This window comes from Anopheles merus, chromosome 3L (genome assembly GCF_017562075.2).
Source record: "Anopheles merus strain MAF chromosome 3L, AmerM5.1, whole genome shotgun sequence".
Taxonomy (NCBI): domain Eukaryota; kingdom Metazoa; phylum Arthropoda; class Insecta; order Diptera; family Culicidae; genus Anopheles; species Anopheles merus.
The window spans coordinates 22,341,224-22,360,973 of NC_054085.1; the positions used below are offsets into that span (position 1 = coordinate 22,341,224).

The window sequence follows — 19,750 nt, forward strand, 5'->3', positions numbered from 1 at the left end:
AAAAAAAATGCTTGTGGTTATGTGTGAAATGAGGTAAAGTGCGGGTGTTTTCGGCCAAATATATTTAGAAAAGATGATCTAGCTTAATAAGTTCGATAGAATATCTTATTTATAATCAACTTCGTCAGTGATTTTCTGCAATATAACCACTTTTTGAATTAAATGTTACACATGAGACGATTCACCACTCTTCTCACAGAGGAGGTTCTTTCCCAGTGCAGAAGGTTTCGAACGGTTTTTGGATCATCTAGTCGTTCCATCCTATTTTTATCCTTTCCAACGGGCTTCCCAAAAGCGCACTATAAACAGTTCACCCAAGGTCTGGTACGATGGTTCAATGCGAAAAATCGTCGGCTTTGTTGCTTCCATTTTCGCGATGCTTGGGATGATCAAATCTACTCAGTGAAGATGGAAGAAAAAGATGCCACTGGATGAAGGTGACGGGGGGAACAATACAGCCACAGTACGGCGGAACAAGCAACACAATTTTCGGTAGTCAAAAGCGCTAAAAATGAACTGACTGTTGACATTGACCAGGCTTACGCTAGAACAAATTTCGGCACCAAAACTGGTTCGAAATATGGGTCGAAATTTAAAAAAAAAAGGTGATTGTGCTTTGCTTTACATACGCCTAACAGTTTTCACAATACAGCTCTTTTTATGGATTATTATTAGACCGTATTTAGTATGATTTTTAGAGTGATTTAATATTTTCCATTAAAAAAACAATTGCCTCACTTTGGTTACCATTAAAGATATGAATATGAAGTACCTTTAATTTTAACAAATGTATAGCTCACGGTAGAGTACACCCTCAAAAGTCCAGACAGCTGACTTACACATGCTCACTACTACTACCTATCTCTCTCTCTGTTGCGATTGCAGCCGGTGAGCACGGTCTTCGGAGATGATGTTGGCAAGGGCGAAAATATACAACACACCGCACCATTGCATGAAGGGAGCAATATAGAACACATCATCGCCGGTTTATGCTGATAGGAGAGAGCCGTCAGCTCTACTACTCATCGCTCATCGATTCCTGCTGCCCGGTAAAAGTGTCCAACAAATACACCCTAATACGGACGTTTTATTACTGGAAGCCCTTGGGCTTTTTAGCGACTCCGGGGAGCGGAGACAGTTTTTCAGCCAAAAAGTAACTGGGTACAAATTACCTATCGTGAAAACAGAAGATTCTAGAAAAATCCAGTAATGTGTTTGGATGTTGGAAAAAAAAATATGAAAAAAGAAAAAAAAAACACTCCATGGATGGGCGAAAATGCTCTGTTTGTCAAATTAATAATCGTTCTATTAATCGATTAAAATTACAGAAAGCAGCTGCCGCACAACAATCCAACTAAAGCGTACTCAATTGTACAGAAAGGCAAGACAGTCTACCGCAAAAGCGGAAGTGTTTTACCTCGCCATCATTCTTCCAGCGAAAGGGCCAACCGGCCAACAAAGCAAAGAAAGAGCAGCCGATCAAAGAGCAGCAGCTAAAGAAACATTCACTCCACTCTCTCGCTCTCACTCTCTCTCTCTCTCTCTCTCTGTGTTGCTCTCTACAGCAATAAAAGACAACCGGAAGGAGTCCATGATGAATCATGCTCATTTGCTTCCTTCTGGTCGTTCTCCCCCCGCGGTTGGATCCAGCGAAACCGGCCGAAAATTCTCCCGGACCCAGAAGCACCCGTTTTTTACACATTCATTCATCGGATCGGATCTATCGCTCACTCCGCCTTCGTCTTCCCCCAGGCTCCTCATCTCGACCTTAGTACCCCTTTGGTCTCCTCTCTAGCTAAGAAAGCACCGGCAGCATTTTCATTCTTGAGCCGTCCATCAATCATAGTCCCTCCCTCACCACCTCCCTTATTACACACACTGTGTGTGTAGGTCAGTCACACACAGTTGCACGCGGACTTACGGTACACGGGTGGGAGATCTGTTGTTTGTATTTGCTTGCCAACAAACCTTGTGCGGATGCTCCCGCGCTGCTTCATGAACACACCACCATAAACCGACAAAAAAGCAAAAGCTACCAAGCTGATTACAAACAAAAAACACACACACGCCCAACTGCACACCAAAGAAGCGTTTTTGTAGTTATTTTTTTACTTTTTTTTTGTATAACATCTCGCGCTTTACAATGCGTAGCCGCGGCGGCTGGGTTACCGCGCGAGAAAAATGTTTCATATGTGTATTCAGAGTTTTCTCTGGTCGGGCTTCCCCCATCGCTTACAAAGATGATTTTGTTTTGAAAAACCTTTGCCTCTTGCGTTTTTGGGTCCAAAATGTCAGAGGATGTGGTCACTAAGCATAGTTCATGACTCAAAACCTGCACAAAACAGCTAAATACACCTATGTGGGGCGCCTCCTATCGAAATGCAACTGTCTTAAAAATCAGTTAGAAAAGCTGTAAAGAAGTAATGTGTTTGTTTTACAAAGAAACATAGATTACAATAAACATTGCACAAATAAACTGTCCCGAAATTTCGTAGATTTGCGTATTTACAGCATTTTTTCGAGTATCTTTACAACCCTATTCTTTTTATATCCACTGCGGCTTCGGCCAATAACATAGGTGAATACTACGAATAAGTTTTTTTTTAAATTTTATATTCGTTCAGAGATAGATTTACCATAATTGGCATATGTTTTATTTTGACGTAATATCAATAAAAATATCAATTCAACTATAAGTTTTGAACCGAAAACGAGTATTGAACAAAGAAAACATAATTCCCTTGGTCGTTAAATGTTTAAACTCCAGTACTCATATAACAATAGTCCCAAGCTCCTTGCTACAAGTTATTTTTGCATTATAATAACAATGATTTTCCAGGATTAAGAGAAATCTCTCACAGCTCAGAAAAGAGAAGCTGTGAGACACTTTATTGACTCCTTCTTACCTGAAATAAACTTAATGTAATGAAAATTGGACTCTTTAGCTCCCTTGGTGAACAATTCCAATTGGAATTTCTAAGTAGTCTGTGTAGAGTCCAATTCATTCCATTCATAGGAAGTTCACATCCCATAAGAAAGCATCATGGAAGTATCCCAAAAGTATGAAAACCCCTAAAAACCCTGTAAGCGACAAGTTGAACAGGATTGTGCCCTACACCCTACATTGGATTGATTTTAATTATTTAAATTAAAATAAAAAATAAAGAAATAAACAAAGAAATTTAAATTTCTCAGGATGATAGGGAAAATTTGGAAGACTAGTTTTCTTCTTCTTCTTCTTCTTCTTCTTCTTCTTATTTGGCACAACCACGTTGTCGGTGGTCAAGATCTTGCCTGCCTTTCAGTGACTTATTGATTACTTATTGTGGGCCCGTTCCATTCGAGGCTTGAACCCATATGACGGGCATGTTATGTTGTTAAGCCCCACGAGTTGACGACTGTACCACCATACCGACCCAAGGGAGACAAGTATAAACCATTTTTATTCCCTGTTGAGGCCACATTGAGCCTATTAAACATTCCAAAATAGATTTTAATGTCTAAACAGTCAAAAATGTACTTTGGTAGTAGTTTTGTAAAACATTCATTTGTATTGTTTAAGAGTTGCAAAATGCACAAAAATTTAAAAAAGGATTATCGAGCGAACAAACTTCGCTTCATCAACTCGAGAAGTTAGAGGGAAAGCAAAATATTTTATGAAACAATGGTTAATAACAATAATAAGAGAAAGTAAATAAAAAGGCAAAATAATGCAATTCGCGTAGGAAACTTACCCCAGATTTTCTTTCATTCTTTTTACCAGCTTAATTCGTAGCAAATCCATCCGACGACAAGGAGCAATTGTTTGCAATAGCGACCGTTACCACTAGCAACGAGTCCCCCGATTCATTGCCAACTTTTACCAATAATAAATACAACGCAACCGGGAAAACCTCGGGGTTAGAACACTGAAGGCGTGTAACGATGCACACACACAAACAGCTACTTTCAAACAACTTATCACAAATTTTCTTCTCCTACATCGCGTAATCATTCCACTTAGATCGCTTGCCGGATCCACTTTAACACACAATCAAGAGCACGTTTGCGTTACGCACAATCCAACACAACATCCCAACACACACACACACCCCTGTGCAGCGCATCTCCTTCCCCTATACGCCTTCAAAAACCGCCATAACCGATCAGCATTGCGCCAATTGCATTGCACCGTCACCGCCTGGGCCCCGGCATCCAAGCTCTCCAGATCACGCTCTGCCTCTTCTCTCGCTCTCTCCCACTGGCTTTCGTTATTTCTTCTATCATTCCGCGGTATCTCTTCACCTACACACACGCGCGCGCACACAAAAGCGCACACACACACACGTAGAGTGCCACCCACACACGTCGAAACCGAACAGCCCCCATGAAAAGCCACACACTGAGAAGTGCTGAAGAAAATCTACAGAAAATCAATAATTGCGTACGCCTTGTTCCGTTGTTCGCGTTCTGTGCACCGGGGACCGGGGTTTTCTTCTCGAATTTACACACTCATTTTCACCCCGGTCAGCACAATTGCACAATGAAACTTATACTGAAGATAGGATTAATGAAAAATTTTGCAGTGCAAACGGACCATTTTGGCTGCAGTGAAAAAAGGCAAAGGTTACTACTATACTGCTTCCTTTGACTGGATCGAACTGAACTCGACTGCTACTGGGTAGCCAGTTTTCAGCCAGCTTTTCCAAGAATGCACACACACACATTTATACAACGCAAGCAGGGACTGCCGATTCGTATCAATAGAACAAAAAACGGTTTCACACGTTTCCCGGTACCGATTCTGGTGCAAGCTGGTTCACCGTTTCATTCCACCGAAAAGCAGCCACAACGAAGACACACTGTTCAATGTTCCTCCACTGTAATAAGGACAGTAAGCACAGCAGCAGTAGTAGCAGCAGCAGACTCTTATCAATCGATCTAATTACCTTTCTTTTTGCCCCACACACACGTGCTATCTGTGCTATCGCGGGTTACGGGCGTTTCGTGGCGGCTCTATTCCTCCGCACACGTACACACACACACACACACGATGAACCAATGAAGATGTGATGTTGTTTTAATTGTGTCACCTTTTGCTAATATGCCAATTGCTGTGTTTTCACTTCCCGTTTATCAATTTTTACTGGAAGGTGTTTTCCTCCTCGCCCGTAGCGTATGGCTGTGGGGAGTACAATGAACGGCGGGCGCGTGTTTGTATCTCGCACACACTGCCGGAGCAGCAGCAGCAGCAGCAATACTCACTATCAGAGCCTGTGAGCCGCTTGCTTTGGGTGGATGTGTTTGTGTGCGTGTCAGCTTTGCCGTCAACGGGCGAGTGGTGGTAGTGCGCTCTTTGTAGAACAAAACACAGCAGGCAGAAGAGAAGTAGAAAAAAACAACAACAACGCAAGCAACCGAAGTTCGCCGAACTGCAGTCGAGCGAGAGCGTGTGCGCTTTCTACCGTCAAACAGTGGTCAGATAAGCGGTTTTCGAAAATGCGCTAATGGGACTGATTATTTGGTTGGTTTTGGTTTGTTTTTGTTCTGTTTTTTTTTTTATTTTTTTTTTTGCAATAGCTGCAATGCATGTTTATTATTTTAATTTGCGTAAAATACTGTCTTTTTCATTCATTTTGCAAGGTTTTGGATTATAATTTTCTCAACTGATTTACACTTAGCAATTTTTTTAACGTCTTATAAACATCAGCTACTGATGACGATGTTATACTTATATATCTTATATTTATGTTTATCTTGCTTCTTATCTTTTGTAACATTTTTGTTTTGTTTTTATGTATGGTTTATCCTTTGGTTTGATTTAAGCCTTTTTATGTTCGAGTCTTTTCACGATATTGTGAAATTAACCTTTTAAAAAAACTGAATAAATATCGTAAATTAGATCCAATATAAAATTAAGATGTCAAAATATGATATTTTTTATTTTGTAAATCACATTAGATTACTAAGTAAGATTTTTTTTAAATACTCTATTTATACACACTGCAACGTATGTATTTTTTTTTAAATTAAATTAACACTAACCAATATCTACAAACATTGCTTTCATAGGATACTAACAAAAATGTAAAAAAAAACAATGAAATATGTTTATTAAACCATTTCCATTAAAATCGCCCACAAAATCAGTCTTCATTCGGTCTTAAATCAGTCTTCACCAAATTTATCCAGATTATCCGCGATTCCACAAACAAATAAAAAAATCATTTTCGAAAAAGAATCCTCTCATGCTCTCGTTTAATTTCTCGCTCTCTCTCTCTCCACTGCTTTTGTTTACTCTCCCCCATCGCAACCGCGCGCGCGTTTGTTTATTTGCTCGTGACATTTGTAACTAACCGAAATTTCGTACGACGATGAACAGTTTTCCGCCCATTTTCTTCAATGAAACATGCGCCCCCGTCGATCGGGGTTAGATTCGCCGTCTTTGTAAAGTTATTTAGCATCAGATGTGTTACAGTGGGCTTTAGGAAAAGAGCTTAATTTAATAGCTTTCCTGTGTACAGATCCATCGTTTTGTTGGGTGCAGATGACGTAGTGAAGTAATTATTGCACGGGGGTGCCACCAGCTAGCGTGAGGTAAGTTCCAGCTGCTTTTCCCTTCTTTTTTTGGAAGGGGTTTGTGTAAGTGGTCACTCACACCAATGCGACCCAGTTTCGACGGAATATACAGAAGTTGGGTAATAAATTTGAAACGGCACTAGGCGCGTATCATTTTCTTTGTTGTAGAACTAGAACAAAGAATGGATTAAAAGATTTGGAAATTTCGTAACAAATCCCTATAGTTTAGCTGCAAAGGTCGCGCCCAAAAGAACTTTTAAATAATTGTAAACGTTCGTCATCCATGCCTGGGTTCGCCTAGTAGGTCAAGGATAATGAGCTGGAGTGATTTATTTGTTTATTTTTGAATTGACATTTTGCTTGGAAACTGCGTTACAGCATAACGCACGCAAATGACACGTTTTATACATTTACATCCTGGCTCATCGTCATTTTCTTCTTCAAAAACTCAATTCCCAGAACCATTCCACATATTCTTTGTAAAATGAATTTCTGCTACATCCCTCTTCCTCTCAGAAACTTCCAAATGTTACATCCCAAAATGAGTCCAACCACTCGATCATGTGCTCCCGACTGCCGAAGCGTCACAACGTAGAGCCCGTGTTTCGTATCATCTCACAGCTCTTTGCCGACCATTCCGATCTTGCGTCGTCTTCCGCCGCCCGGACCGATTCGGAGATGGGTGATTTCTACCGCATGCCGGCCGATAGCATTCCGCGCGATCCTGACCCATCCATTCCCGGCAAGACTCGGTTCCACAAGCGCAAAACGCACACACGCCGCAAACCAAGAGCATCACCGCAAGGTACATCTCTGGCCTATTCCGGCACGATCGTTGGCCGTAGCAAAAGTGTGGACGATCTAACGGCTGTGGCCGGTGTCGGTTCCGAATCGGACACAGAAGAGGATGCGATTACCAAATCGCACGACACAATTGCACCTTCACACCATCATCATCATCATCGCCAGGCGGAAAAGCTTCTCCAGCTGAAGGACCAACAGATAGCCAAGTTGATCAAGAAGCTGACGGCCGTGTTTGAGTGCAACAATCAGTTCGCGGTGGAGCACGAAAAGCTGCAGAAGGAGTACCAGCAGGCGGTGCAGAGCCTGCGCACGCTCGAAGCCATTCAGGCGAAAAGCTGCGACAGTTGCGCCGGCTTTGAAGCGGAACGAAGTTTACTGGCAAAAGAAAATGCCGATCTACGGAACGATGTCAAAATGATGAAGATACTCGTGTACCGGCTAAATGTACAGATCGAACGGTATCAGGACACGATCCGCGAGGGCAGAACCGACATACCCCGGCTCGACTTTGTCGACAGCACGTACGGGGGAGCGAAGGACAATCTGAACTGGGGGCCGGTGAATTCGCACACGCTCGGTCCGCTGCTGAACGCGTACGAGGAAACGATCGCCGAGAAGACGGCACTGGTGCAGCGGTACGAATCGGAGCTGGCCAGTTTCACCGGCAAGCTGAAGAAAGTGCTGGAGGAAAACGAAGCACTGCAGAAGATGGCGGAAGAGGTACGGGCCGGCCAGAGCGGATGGGCGTCGGAAAAGGCACGCCTGCAGGCGCAGGTTGATGTACTACGGAGCAAGGCGGAGGTGCAGGGGAAGCGGGTCGATCTGGCGAAGGAAAAGCTGGTGGAGGTGCTCAAATGTTACGAACAGAAAGGTACGAACTGTTTCCTACCTGCAATCGAAAAAAAGCTCATACAATAATGGATGATTTTTTTTCAACCAGTACAAGCCCAAAATCTAGACATTGAGCGCCTGCAGGAAGCTTACTCACGCGCGAAAGGGGAGCTGACCTCACTGCGTAATCTGAACCAAAATCCAGAAGTTGTCGCGAATAGTTTGAAGGAATGCCAAAAGTATGTGCACTAATTAAGCTTATACCCGCAATGCTTTACAGGGATTTCCGAGTCAATTTAGAATGTTAACAACATTTTTCATTGCTTACGATATGTTTTTCAACAGCTGTCAAATGTTGTATTTACATCACAATAATGGTTTAGTTCTTTTATATGATTTTCAACACACTGGAAGTTGGATTGAGTTTGACAGTTATTTGACTTCAAGTTGAAAATCATGTGTAAGAACCAGTGCTGCAAAATGTCATGATCATTACGAGACTTGTGATCATGCCATGATCATTACTGACTTCACCAACGAACATGTGAACATATACGCGGTAGCTTAATTGCTGATACTCAATGAAAATGCGTCATGACATGCCGAACGCGACATGCGAGTGTTTGAGTCAATCCCGATAATCTGACTGAACAGCTGAGCGTAGTGCCTGCTGATTATCACAGTAGCGCTCGTGACGCTGACATGGATTTTGTTTCAGCCGGAATGTATCATGACTATGCCAGTGACATTTTGCACAACTGAACACAGTAAAACAAATCTTGACATAGTGACTGACCAAGCGTTGGTCGCAAAAATGTCACGAAGCAGCCATTAGTCACACCAATCGTTTTGAGTATCACCGCTGAATGACGCAGTCAGAATGTTTTTATGACATTGACAGTGACATTTTGCAGCACTGGTAAGAACTGAAACTTTATTGTGATGCGAATACAATATATGACAGCTGTTGAAAATCATCGTATAGGCGGTGAATAATGATGTGCACATTCGAATATGACTTGGAAAACCCTGTATATTGCTGTTCTAACACATTTCATTCGCTTGCCAGACTTCTGGAGGAACTTCGACACCAGCACAGCGAAGAACGTACCCGTACGGCAACGGAAGTGGAATCCCTGCGGACCGAGCTTCGCCAACGGACGGCCGACCTTGAGCAGCTTCGCCAGGACCACCGGCAACAGCAGGGCATCTTCGAGCGGCAGAAAGAAATCAATGAGTAAGTATCTTACGGGAGGAATATTTAAGATTTGTTTAAATGGTAATGATACCCGTACACCGCAGAATCCTTATGGGAAAGAACACTACGCTGAAGCAAACGCTCGAGCGCACCAGACAATCGAAGGAAATACTGAAGCAGCGCCTCAAAACAATGATCAGCTGGGGCAAGGGTTCGGAACAGCGCAAAGATCAGCTGGCCGACTGCTGGCGCAACATTCGCGCACTGCAGGACCAGCTGCAGCAGCGCGACCGGCAGCTCCAGGCGCAACAGCAACGCTTCCAGGCCGAGCAGGAGCAGCTGCAGCGTCGGCTACGCCAGCGGGAGGATACGCTACGTAAGATTCTAGCAGATAAGGCCCAATTTCAGCGCCACAGTTGAGCGGACGATGCAAATCCATTAGCCAAACGCTCAATGTTTCTGAAAAAAAGAAAACAAAACAAAATATAGAGAAAACTGTACAAAGCATATTATGTTCGCTTGATTCAACCAGATTTACAATCAATTTTTCGGGCCGTTTTCAGGATATAGTTGCGCACTTATACGCACGTTGATAGATTATACTTTCTTTTTTATTTCATTCTTAGATAATGACTTCATATGTTTTCCATTGCTTCAACTTCATACATTTTTTCTCTCTCTCTTTCTTTCTTTTCTATCGCTGCTCCTAAACACTACGCCGCAAAAACTCATGCGAAATCCGTATGGGCGCTCGTTCTAACCGGTTTGTTTTGTTTTGTTCTTCTTCGCAATCAATATATAAATACAATTAGATTTTTTTGCCTCTTTCACACCCCCTCTGTCATTCTTATTGGCTATAGACGGCGCTTTTTTGTTCTGCTTCGTGAAATCGTATTGCTTGGTTTTGATGACGTGAAAGGAATCGTAGGATAAAATTAGAGAGAAAAAAGTGCAACTGTGTGTTGGTGGTGGTGGAGCACGTGATTCCGGTGATTATTTCCGCCTTCTTGCTGCAGGCTAAATCTGTTCGATTTTTGTGACTGTTGCGGTGCGGGGATGCATCTAGTTTTTTGTTTTTAATCTGTTCTGCTGTACACACAGGTTTTGCTTACATTATTAATAGCTCGTGTATTCTGTCGTTCACTGGACGTACGCGCGCGCGCCTTTTCTCTTGTTATGCCTGAAGCTGCTCTAAATGTCCCTCCTTTCTTGTATGTTGTATTACTCACACACAGCAAATACACGCACACACTGATTAGATGCCCATTTCCCCACTTCTAGGTTAGTCAGGGTTGCGCAAGAGAGGAAGATAAATATAGTTTGATGTAAATATCACTAAATAATCTCTACTTGGCGAGGAGGGACAAACAAACAAAACAAAAAACCAAAAGAGCTCATAAAAGATACATTTCTACGTTCATCCGTACTCGATGTGAGGTACGGTCAATTTGTCCGTTCGTCAAATCAATTCAATTCGGTATGAATCACGTGTACAGACGCGTGAAGCCGTGAATCCGCGAGTGCACAACACAACTACTACTGCTCAAATCACACAATCGATCGTTGTTGATGTTTCCTAGTGTTACTGGGAAAATAGTCAAAAAAGGATACACCTACCTCCTCTCTCTCTCTCGCGGGAGTAGCACAAAAACAAACCTAAGCGAAGTAGTACTCTGCTACTACACAACACTCTGAACAGACAATCATTACAATGGCTCCTTCCTGGGTGCGTTCCCAGGGATGACCAAACGTGAGCCTATATTGCAAGCAACGGCGCTACTACTACTCCACGATCGACACGCTAGCTTTTAGTAGCGTCATTCAACCGCTTCGCTCACACCGGCCGCAACCTCTTTGGCCTCCACACCTGGCACACCACCGGCGATGGACAGTTTCTCCGTGTCTTGGATGGACATTTTCTGCAAAAAAAAAAAAAACGACCGAGAGTATTAGCGTCATAGCGTAAAGTGAAAATGCAAGCGATACAGGGTTTTCCAAGTCAGTTTCGAATGTAATGGTCGGGATACATTATCCGTACTCGCTAGTGTAATTTAGATTTTCACTAGCGCATCTGGCGGCCGCTGGTGGAAGCTTTTTTTGGGGAATCGAGGGAATGGTCGTGCTGGATCTCAAGGCCGGGCTACATTGATCGTACTCTCTGGTGTAATTTGGATTTTCACTAGCGCATCTGGCGGCATTTTGCCAAACAATTCGAAGCCGCTTCAGAAAATATGTTATTTTTCCATGTTTTGTACTTAATTCGAACGAGAAAAGTTTTGTAAAAGGTAGATGCACATGTCCTGCACGCATTGCATCCATTTTCAGGACAAAAAACGATGGAAATACTACTTAAATTTGAGATCCGGCTCAACCATTCCCTCGATGATAAAAAAGCTTCCACCAGCCGCCGCCAGATGCGCTAGTGAAAATCGAAATTACACTAGCGAGTACGGACAGTGTCCCCCGTCCTTAATATCTCATCTCCAACCTACCTTAACAGACTCTCCAATTTTATCCATCGGCTCCTGTCCATCGGTGCCTGCTGCGTCCACGGCCCCGTTGGGCGTTTCGTTACCGCCCGGCGCTTGCTGAGGCGTAGCGGCGGCGGCAGCGGCAGTTGTTGCCAGCGCAGGCGACGGACTCTTGCGCGACGGTGGCTGATACTGGGGGCGCTGCACGAACATGTTGTCCAGGATGTGGTCGATGTTTTCGCCACTGTCAGCCGGCGCAGAGCCGCCGGCACCCTCCGCCCCGCCCTCGGCAGCATTCGCTGCCGTCGATTCGTCCCCGGTGGAGCGGCTGGTTGCTCCGCCCGATTTGTTCGCCGCACTCGCGCTGGCGGGCGTGGTGGCGGCTCCGGCCGGTTTACGATCCGGCGGGGCCAGAATCGGTATAGCGGCGGTCGGCCTTCGACCGGTGGGCAGTGGGCGGGGTGCTTGCGCTTGCGTTTGAGGTGCGTAGTACGTGATGCCACCGGACGGTTGGTACAGCGCGGTCGGCGGCGGTGGTCCACCGGGGCCTCCGGTGGGCGGACCGGCGACGACGGCCGATGGCGGTGGGCCACCGGGCACGGGCTGCGGCACGACACCGACCGCCGGTGCGTACCCGGTCTGGAAGCTGGCGGCGTAGGCGGTCGGGTACTGGGCCGGGCTAACGCCCGGTGCGGCTCCGCTCGGCGGTGGCCCGAGCGCGGGCACAAAGTTCATCGGCGGGGGCGGTGCACCACCGCCCGGCACGACGCCCGTAGGCGGCTGCGGGCCGGGCTGTGGCACGCTGGCAGGTTGTGGCGCTGGCAAGTAGGCACTGGGGGCGGGCACGGGACCCGCCAGGTACGGGGCGGACTGGGGCGGTTGCGGCGGCGGTCCTTGCGCTGCGTACGGGGGCGGTGCATACTGGGCTTGCGGGGGTGGTGGCGCCTGGGACGGTTGCTGTTGGGGCGGTGGTGGCGCCTGCTGCTGCTGCTGCGGCTGACCGACGGGAGCGGCCGCGGTGACGTACTCACCCGGAGCGGGTCCACCAGCACCACCCGGGGCGGGCGCGTAGTAGAGGGCCGCCGTCTGGTGGTACTGGACCGGTGCGCTTTGGCCACCCGGAGCGCCCTGCGGCGGCGGAGGCGGTTGCTGGTGCGTCTTGCCGACGGCCACGTGATACTCGGCGGGCTGCAGCGTCATGGGCAGCCCACCGGGAGCCGGTCCGCTCTGGGGCAGCTGTTGCTGGGCGTACACCTGCTGCTGCTGCTGCTTCTGTTTGTTGAGCTGTTGTTCGTGCTGATGCCGCAGCATCTGCTCCTGGTGCTGTTGCATCAGCTGGCGCTGCTCGTGCATGGAGGCGGCTGCTGCTGCCGCGGCGGCCGCAGCGGCCGCTTGCTGCTGCTGCTGCTGTTGCACCTGCTGTTGCTGCTGCTGCTGCTGCTGTTGCACCTGCATCGCATTAACGTTGGCCGCACTTTCCATCGCGGATCGCTGCCGCTGTGTCGAGTATCGTTTCGTCGCACGAGGCACCTCCGCCGGCAGCATCTGCTGCTGATGTTGCATTTGATTAGCAACCTGCTGTTGCTGCTGTTGCTGCTGAACTGTCAACGGACGCTGCTGGCCACCGTACCCTTGCGGCATCGCTTGGTACTCCAGCTGCATGCGCTCGGACGACACTTGCTCTGTCGGCGGTGCGGGCTGTGCCACTATTGCGCGGGGTGAGATTTGAGATCGCTGACTCATCGGAAGCTGCCCACCGGCTGCGTTCGCCTGCTGCATTGGTGCTGATCCCGCGTACAGAGGCACATACTTCGAATGGTCCTCCTCCAGGTAGCCCTGTTTCATCTTCTGAGGCGGTTGGGACGGTTGCTGCTGCTGATGAGGATGCTGCGCCATTTGGCCATGAATGCCGTAGTGCTGTTGCTGCACCCCGGCCGATGGCACTGAACCCAGCGAGGCCGATGTCGTCACCACGTTCATCATCCTGCTCTGATGGTTCGGGTCCGCGTGGTGGATGCGTTCACCTCCAGGGCTGGTGCTGTTTCCATGCTGTTGCTGCTGCTGCTGCTGCACTGGGCCGTGGTTGTTCATCTTGTTGCTATTGCTGCTGCCGGACAGAGCACCGGCACTGCTGCTGTGCATCATTGGAGCGGCGGCAGCGGCAGCCAGTCCCGGACTGCCGGCCGGTTGTCCCGGTCCTGCCCCGGCTCCCGCTCCCATCGGTGCAACCCCACTGCCACCCGTTCCAGCTCCTCCTGCTTCGCCATTTTTGTTTCTCGCCTGACCCTTGTACTGCAGCGAGCTCATCACCTTGTACTCCTTCTCCTTACCATTTCGCCCACCGCTGCCGGCGAGCTTGTTCTCCTTGTTGTGATAATTGTTGCGCGCGCCGCGCTCCTCGTTGCGATACCGCCCATTGCCGCCTCCGTACTCGGGCCTCTGCTCCCAATCGCCGGCCCGCTGCTCCTGCTCCCGGTCACGATCGGCCGGAGCGCCGCTGGCCGCACTCGCAGCCCAATCGCCCGACCGTACCCGCTCCGAACGGCCCATCGAGCGGTCCGGCCCGGCGCCACCCGCCCGCCGCACATCGGACGACTTCGCACGACCACCCGCCACACCACCCTCCGTCCCGCCGGACTGCCTTCGCTGCCCATCTGCACCCTTCGGCGGGCCCTCCCGGCGGCCCCGGCCCGTCGCCCGGCCACTCTTCCCGTTGGCGCCGCCCGCCAGCTCGGGGAACTCTTCCGGCCGCGGCAGCTTCTTGTGCCGCTGGTGGTGCTCCGCCCCGGACGACTTCTGGTACGCGTCCTCGTCCTCCCAGTTGCGCGTGTACCGGTTCGGGCCGCGGGCGTACCGGCGCTTCCTGCGCGCCTTCGGCGGCCCATCCTCGCTCCGGATGTCGTACCCGTACGCGAACACCAGCTCGGCCTGCGATTTCGGGGCCTGCTCGCTCTCGTCGAACCGGTCGTGCGTCCACCGGTCGGCCGATGCCTGCCACTTCTTGGCCCCCTTTGCCCCGGCTCCGCCACCGGTACCGCCACCGCCGCCCTTCTCCGAACCGCGCCGCTCGCCTCCGTACATTCCGGGCGCTCCGAGCTCACCGCCTCCGCCGCCGCCACCTCCACCACCGCCACCGCCACCGTGCGAATCGCCTTCACCGAGCCCGTCCTCGTTCCGCTTCGACCGCTGCTCGTCCCCGTCCACCCCCGAATCGTCCAGATCGTCCTCGGCCGTCCGGTCGTCGTGCTCGTAGAACGTGCCCTTCTTCGGGATGTACTGCGGGTTGCTGCGGTCCTCGTCATCGTCCACCTTGCGGCGGCTTTCCGCGTCCTGCTCCTGCCCGTCGCCGCTCTGCCGCTCGTGCACCTCGATCACATCATCGTCGTCCTCCTCGTCTTCCTCCTCCTCCTCCTCGGTACCGTCGTCCTCGTCGTCCTCCTCCGTACCGTCGTCATCCTCTTCGTCCTCCTCTTCCTCGCCACCGCTTTCCTCCTCCTCGTAATCGTCCTCCTCTTCGTCTTCCTCCTCGCCACCGTCCGACGGCGAATCGGAGGCAGTATCGTACTCGGACTCGACCGTTGCCAGGCCACTCTGCTGCGAAGTGTCCTCCTGATTGGCTTCCTTTGTGTTCTGGAAAAAGGGATTTTGTATAATTTTTAAATTAGTAACGGTTTTATTGCAGATTGTTGTCTAGCGAATTTTATAGAACAATAAATTTGATCTCAACAACATGTATGTATCTGCGTGTTTCTTCACACATGATCATACAGAATTTTCCAATTCAGTTTCCAATCGGAAATTTCATTTCCATCATAATAATTTTAAACTTGATTCCTCAGCATGATTTTCAACATGTCTCATACTGGATTGAGTTTGACAGTTCTTTGTATCTGTTGAAAGTCATGTGTAAATAAGGAAATTTTATTTTGATGCAAATACACCATTTGACAGCTGTTGAAAAACATCTTGGAGGCGGTGAATAATTATGTGCACATTCAAAAGTGACTAGATTCCACATCGATCTGGTATTTCATTTCCATCAAAATAATTTTTAATTTCTTCAGCATGATTTTCAACACTTTAACGAGCTGCTGCTATAGTTTTTTTTCCACCGGGATTTGAAGCCGAACCTCATTGAACCCGTTGACAGTTGAAGCATGTTGAAAATCATGCTGAAGAAATCAAAAATTATTTTGATGGAAATAAAATGCCAGATCGATGTGGAATATCATTTTGCAAGTGGTGAATAACATCGTTTTGCATTCAAAACTGTCTTGGAAACTCCTGTAAATTGTTTACAACGTTACTAAAGCGTATTGCCTTCGTTAACACATGTCTTTGCTTAAGCGAAATTGAAAAGCAAAAGAGTTCAACCCCTTAATTAATATGAAACTTGTTTTTACGTGCCTTTCATGTCGTTTTTAGATATGTTATCACCCGTTTTCCCTAATACACAAAAAAAATCACACCTCAATTGGACCGGAATGTCTTTGCTAAACCAAAATTACCGTTTCGCTTTAGTCTGGCCGAAAAAAAATTAATACCGCCCTTCCCCCCCTCGCAAACGTTCCATCGCTAAAACGAAAGAAAAGTCTTCCCTCCTTTTGTGTGGGCTTTCCTTTCCGAAATGGAAAAGGGAAATAAGATGAAAACCAAAAAAAAAACGAGGTAACCTAATTGGCAAACCTATTCGCCGGCGCATGGTTTCCCGGAATGCGTGCCGGAATCGTTAGCGCCGGCGCAAACACGCGGCCAGAGGTGCGGGAAGAAAAGTGCATGAAAAAAAAGCGCAGGCAAGCGTTGCGATCGGCGACTTGGATCAACACCATCCGAGCCGACCGATGATGATGATGATGATGAATATGATGATGATCATGCACTCTCTTGTACCGAAACGTATTTGAACAATGTGGTGATCGATTGATAGTTGCAAAGCAGGGGGTGTGGATAGATGATCATCATATCTCTCCGATTGACCAAACCAGTAACCATCATCATCATCATCATCACACCAAAACGAGGCTGTTGTATTTACCATTCAAGCATGTAAACGCATCGGGCACCGGCTGCAATCTCTACCAGAGAAATGTGTGCTCTCTCTCTCTCTCTCTCATTCTCCTTCTCTCTGTTTGGATTGCCTTTCACTCGCGGGGCTAAGCCCGTTGCGCTGCCCCGTTACAGCGGCGGCTACGGCTGCTGCATATCAATTTTCACGCAAGAAAAATCGCTCCAGCCATTTGTACAGCCAGTGCACGAAATCGCACATCTTGCCAATGTACGGGAAACAGGGGAGCAGTAGCAGCAGCAGGCGTTGCAAAAACAAAGGCGACGCTTTTCGCTCTTACCAACCAGCCGGGGAGTATAGCCGCCAGTGCATGTAGGAGAAATTTTGGTATTTTCACCTTCCCCGCAGCATGTGTGTGTGTGTGTGCGTGTTGGCCGTTAGAGCGAGGTAACAAAGGTGGCGATATGTCTCTCTTCAGTTTTTTTTCTTCTCCACCCAATTTACCGGTGCTCGGACAAACCACATCTCGCGTTGCCGGGTGCCAAATCGAATTAATAGCTCCCCCCCGCGCTCTGCTGGCGGTTAACAACCGGCAATTCATTCCGCTTTCCAGCCACGCGGCGTCACCGGCCGATGCGGGGCTGCAGCTGACTGAACGTTTTCCATTTCGCCCTATCGCCCCCCCCCCCCAAAAAGCCGATCAAAGCGTGCGCGGCGTGTGATTATCCCAATAAATGCAGCGCTTCAGTCAACGATAAAGAAGAATTTTTATACGCTGCGCCACAACACTGCTGTCCGCACACGTTGCTGTAATAAATCACAGAAAAAAGGAATAAGCTTAGAAAGGGAGATATATCGCCTACTACTACTAGCCCGGAACGCAGCAACGTTACACGTGGTAGCGAAGGAAAAACCAAAAGATGCCATCACTGTGCACACAGATCGTGCTGGATGTGCCTAAGCATACGCCAACCCTGCGTACTATTGGAGGAGCCTAGGGGATGGGGCAATTGGCTCATTGCTCCTTTAGCTCCCCTTCTTCTCTTGCTAGTGAGATGCTTCGCTGGGACACGCTTGAATGCCCGCAATCCACACGCATGCTGTTTGCCACCCTAAAAAACTGCCTCTCCCCCTTTCCACCCGACACAGGTCCAAATAGCAAAGCTTGCAGTTCCGTGCGCCCAGCGCTGGAAATGCGCTCCTACTGCGTACGAAGAAACAGGCGGGGGTGAAGAAAAAAGGTCAAGTTTGTTTATATACTGTTGTGCAATCTGCCCTTTGTGACAGACAGAGGTGGTTGCTTTCACCCGCGTTCCTCTGCTTGCCGTTCTCCTTCTTTCCCGCAAGGCCCAGCCCAGTCCGGGTCTGTGGAAACTTACTTCTGCCGAATTGTCGGTAAAATCATCCGATTCCGATAACTTCTGTTGAGCTGGCGGTGTGGCTGTAGTTGTTGTTGCTGCTGCTCCTGCTGCTGGTGCCGCTACTGCTGCTGCTGCTGCTGCTGCTGCCGGAGCCGGAGCTGGCACTACCGGAGCTGGCGGTAGCGGTGCCGGAACGGCCGCGGCTACTGCTGCTGTGACGACTGCTGCTTTCTCCGACATTTCTCTGCCGACCTGGGATCGTGTGTGTGTGTGTGTCGATGCGTTCCGCAGTGTGTGTGTCTGCCGATGAGCGTGCAGCTTTTCCTTTGCTGCGTGGGACGACGGCTCGTTACCGCACCCTTCCTTCGACCCGCGTTCACGGCACTCTCCAAGGCACTCTGCCGTGTGCCGCCGGATCCCGGGAACGGAATGCAGCCGGTGCTTTCTTTCCCTTCTTTCACCTCCCACACACACACACACTGTGGCAACACAGAACAAAACACACTTTTCACTACCAAATCACGCCCCTCCCGCAATTCCACCCCACAAAACACCTGCTGCGGCGTATGAGCTCCGCTCTGTGGTTCTTCTATTCGTTACGCGTGTGCGACGACACACCAGAGTACACAATCCTTTTTCTACACGCCGTGCAGGGAAGCCTCCACACACCCCGTACCCGTTCCGGTCGGACAAACGGGACTGATGGGGGGGGGGGGAACAACGCGGCAACACACAACCGCCGGGACACGTCTCCTGTTGGGAGGAGGGGGCGGGGAAGTTTTCCGATTCGATTTACTACTCGTCCGGGTCCGGTCGACCGTGTGTGTGAGTTTCGAGAAGAGTTTGTGAAATCTGCACCGATGATAAAAAACTACAGCGAGCGACCCGACTGGTGGTGGCTGGCTGGCTGGCGGACGCAAAACTGCGCTGTCAAAATCCGCGGTAGCTGTCAAATGCGGCCGTACCGAACGAAGCGAGGTGAGTACATCGGACAGCCACTGTGACAATCGTTGCCCTGGGGTGGATATTTTTAAATATTTTTTATTACAGAAGGCAACCATTGATTTGATTGTTTAATCTACAACTAACCAAAAGCTCCTTATTTTGGAACGTTATTCAAAAACTAATGCGCAAATACCTTCATGCGGCTACCAAAGCCATGACCTTTATCAACGCCCGAAAGTATGCAATATGAAACGCACTGAACGCCTGCGGGTATGCAATAGGATGCACTTGTTTAGTGACACGGGATCTGGGTCGCTTGAAATGTGTTTTGTGTTGCCTTTCTTTTTCATTTTTGCACATGAATGTTCTGAAATAATTATTTTTCACATCTCCCTAATAAAATTCTAGTAAAGGCTGTTCAGCGCTTCTTTGTAGCAGATGCTTGGATGCTTTATATTCAGTTCATCATCATCAAAATCATAAAACCACTTAGCAAAGCCATTATATTAATTTCCAGAACCGATGTACTAAACTTAAGATACTCAAAACACACGAAGGACCAAATACGACTAATAAC

The 19,750-nt window shown here is 48.3% G+C and overlaps 3 protein-coding genes across 5 annotated transcripts in view; 1 reads left to right on the top strand and 2 right to left on the bottom strand.

Moving 5' to 3' along the window:
- The window catches only part of LOC121600004 (dystonin), a 198,590-nt gene extending 193,338 nt beyond the window's left edge, over nucleotides 1–5,252 (bottom strand). The window contains exon 1 of one of the 2 annotated variants that reach the window (XM_041928224.1): nucleotides 5,073–5,252. The gene's annotated coding sequence lies outside the window, so the exon portion shown is untranslated. Of the gene's footprint in view, nucleotides 1–4,928 lie in introns of both variants that reach the window. The other variant, XM_041928222.1, reaches the window with a different exon arrangement.
- Nucleotides 5,253–5,381: 129 nt separating this feature from the next.
- Nucleotides 5,382–9,890, top strand: LOC121600008 (protein Cep89 homolog). 2 transcript variants are annotated; one of them, XM_041928249.1, is made up of 5 exons: nucleotides 5,382–5,503; nucleotides 7,075–8,233; nucleotides 8,303–8,432; nucleotides 9,263–9,430; nucleotides 9,496–9,890. In XM_041928249.1, the coding sequence occupies exons 2-5, from the start codon at nucleotides 7,120–7,122 to the stop codon at nucleotides 9,809–9,811; spliced, it is 1,728 nt and encodes a 575-aa protein (XP_041784183.1). In that variant the 5' UTR covers nucleotides 5,382–5,503; nucleotides 7,075–7,119; the 3' UTR covers nucleotides 9,812–9,890. The 2 variants fall into 2 exon arrangements, with proteins under 2 accessions (XP_041784183.1, XP_041784182.1); XM_041928248.1 differs by lacking the exon at nucleotides 5,382–5,503 and adding an exon at nucleotides 6,324–6,576.
- Nucleotides 9,891–9,984: 94 nt separating this feature from the next.
- LOC121599275 (ataxin-2 homolog) lies at nucleotides 9,985–19,150 on the bottom strand. Its single transcript, XM_041926976.1, has 3 exons — nucleotides 18,247–19,150; nucleotides 11,884–15,492; nucleotides 9,985–11,310 (listed from the first exon to the last, which is right to left on the bottom strand). The coding sequence occupies exons 1-3, from the start codon at nucleotides 18,466–18,468 to the stop codon at nucleotides 11,209–11,211; spliced, it is 3,933 nt and encodes a 1,310-aa protein (XP_041782910.1). The 5' UTR covers nucleotides 18,469–19,150; the 3' UTR covers nucleotides 9,985–11,208.
- Between the last annotated feature and the right edge of the window lie 600 nt (nucleotides 19,151–19,750).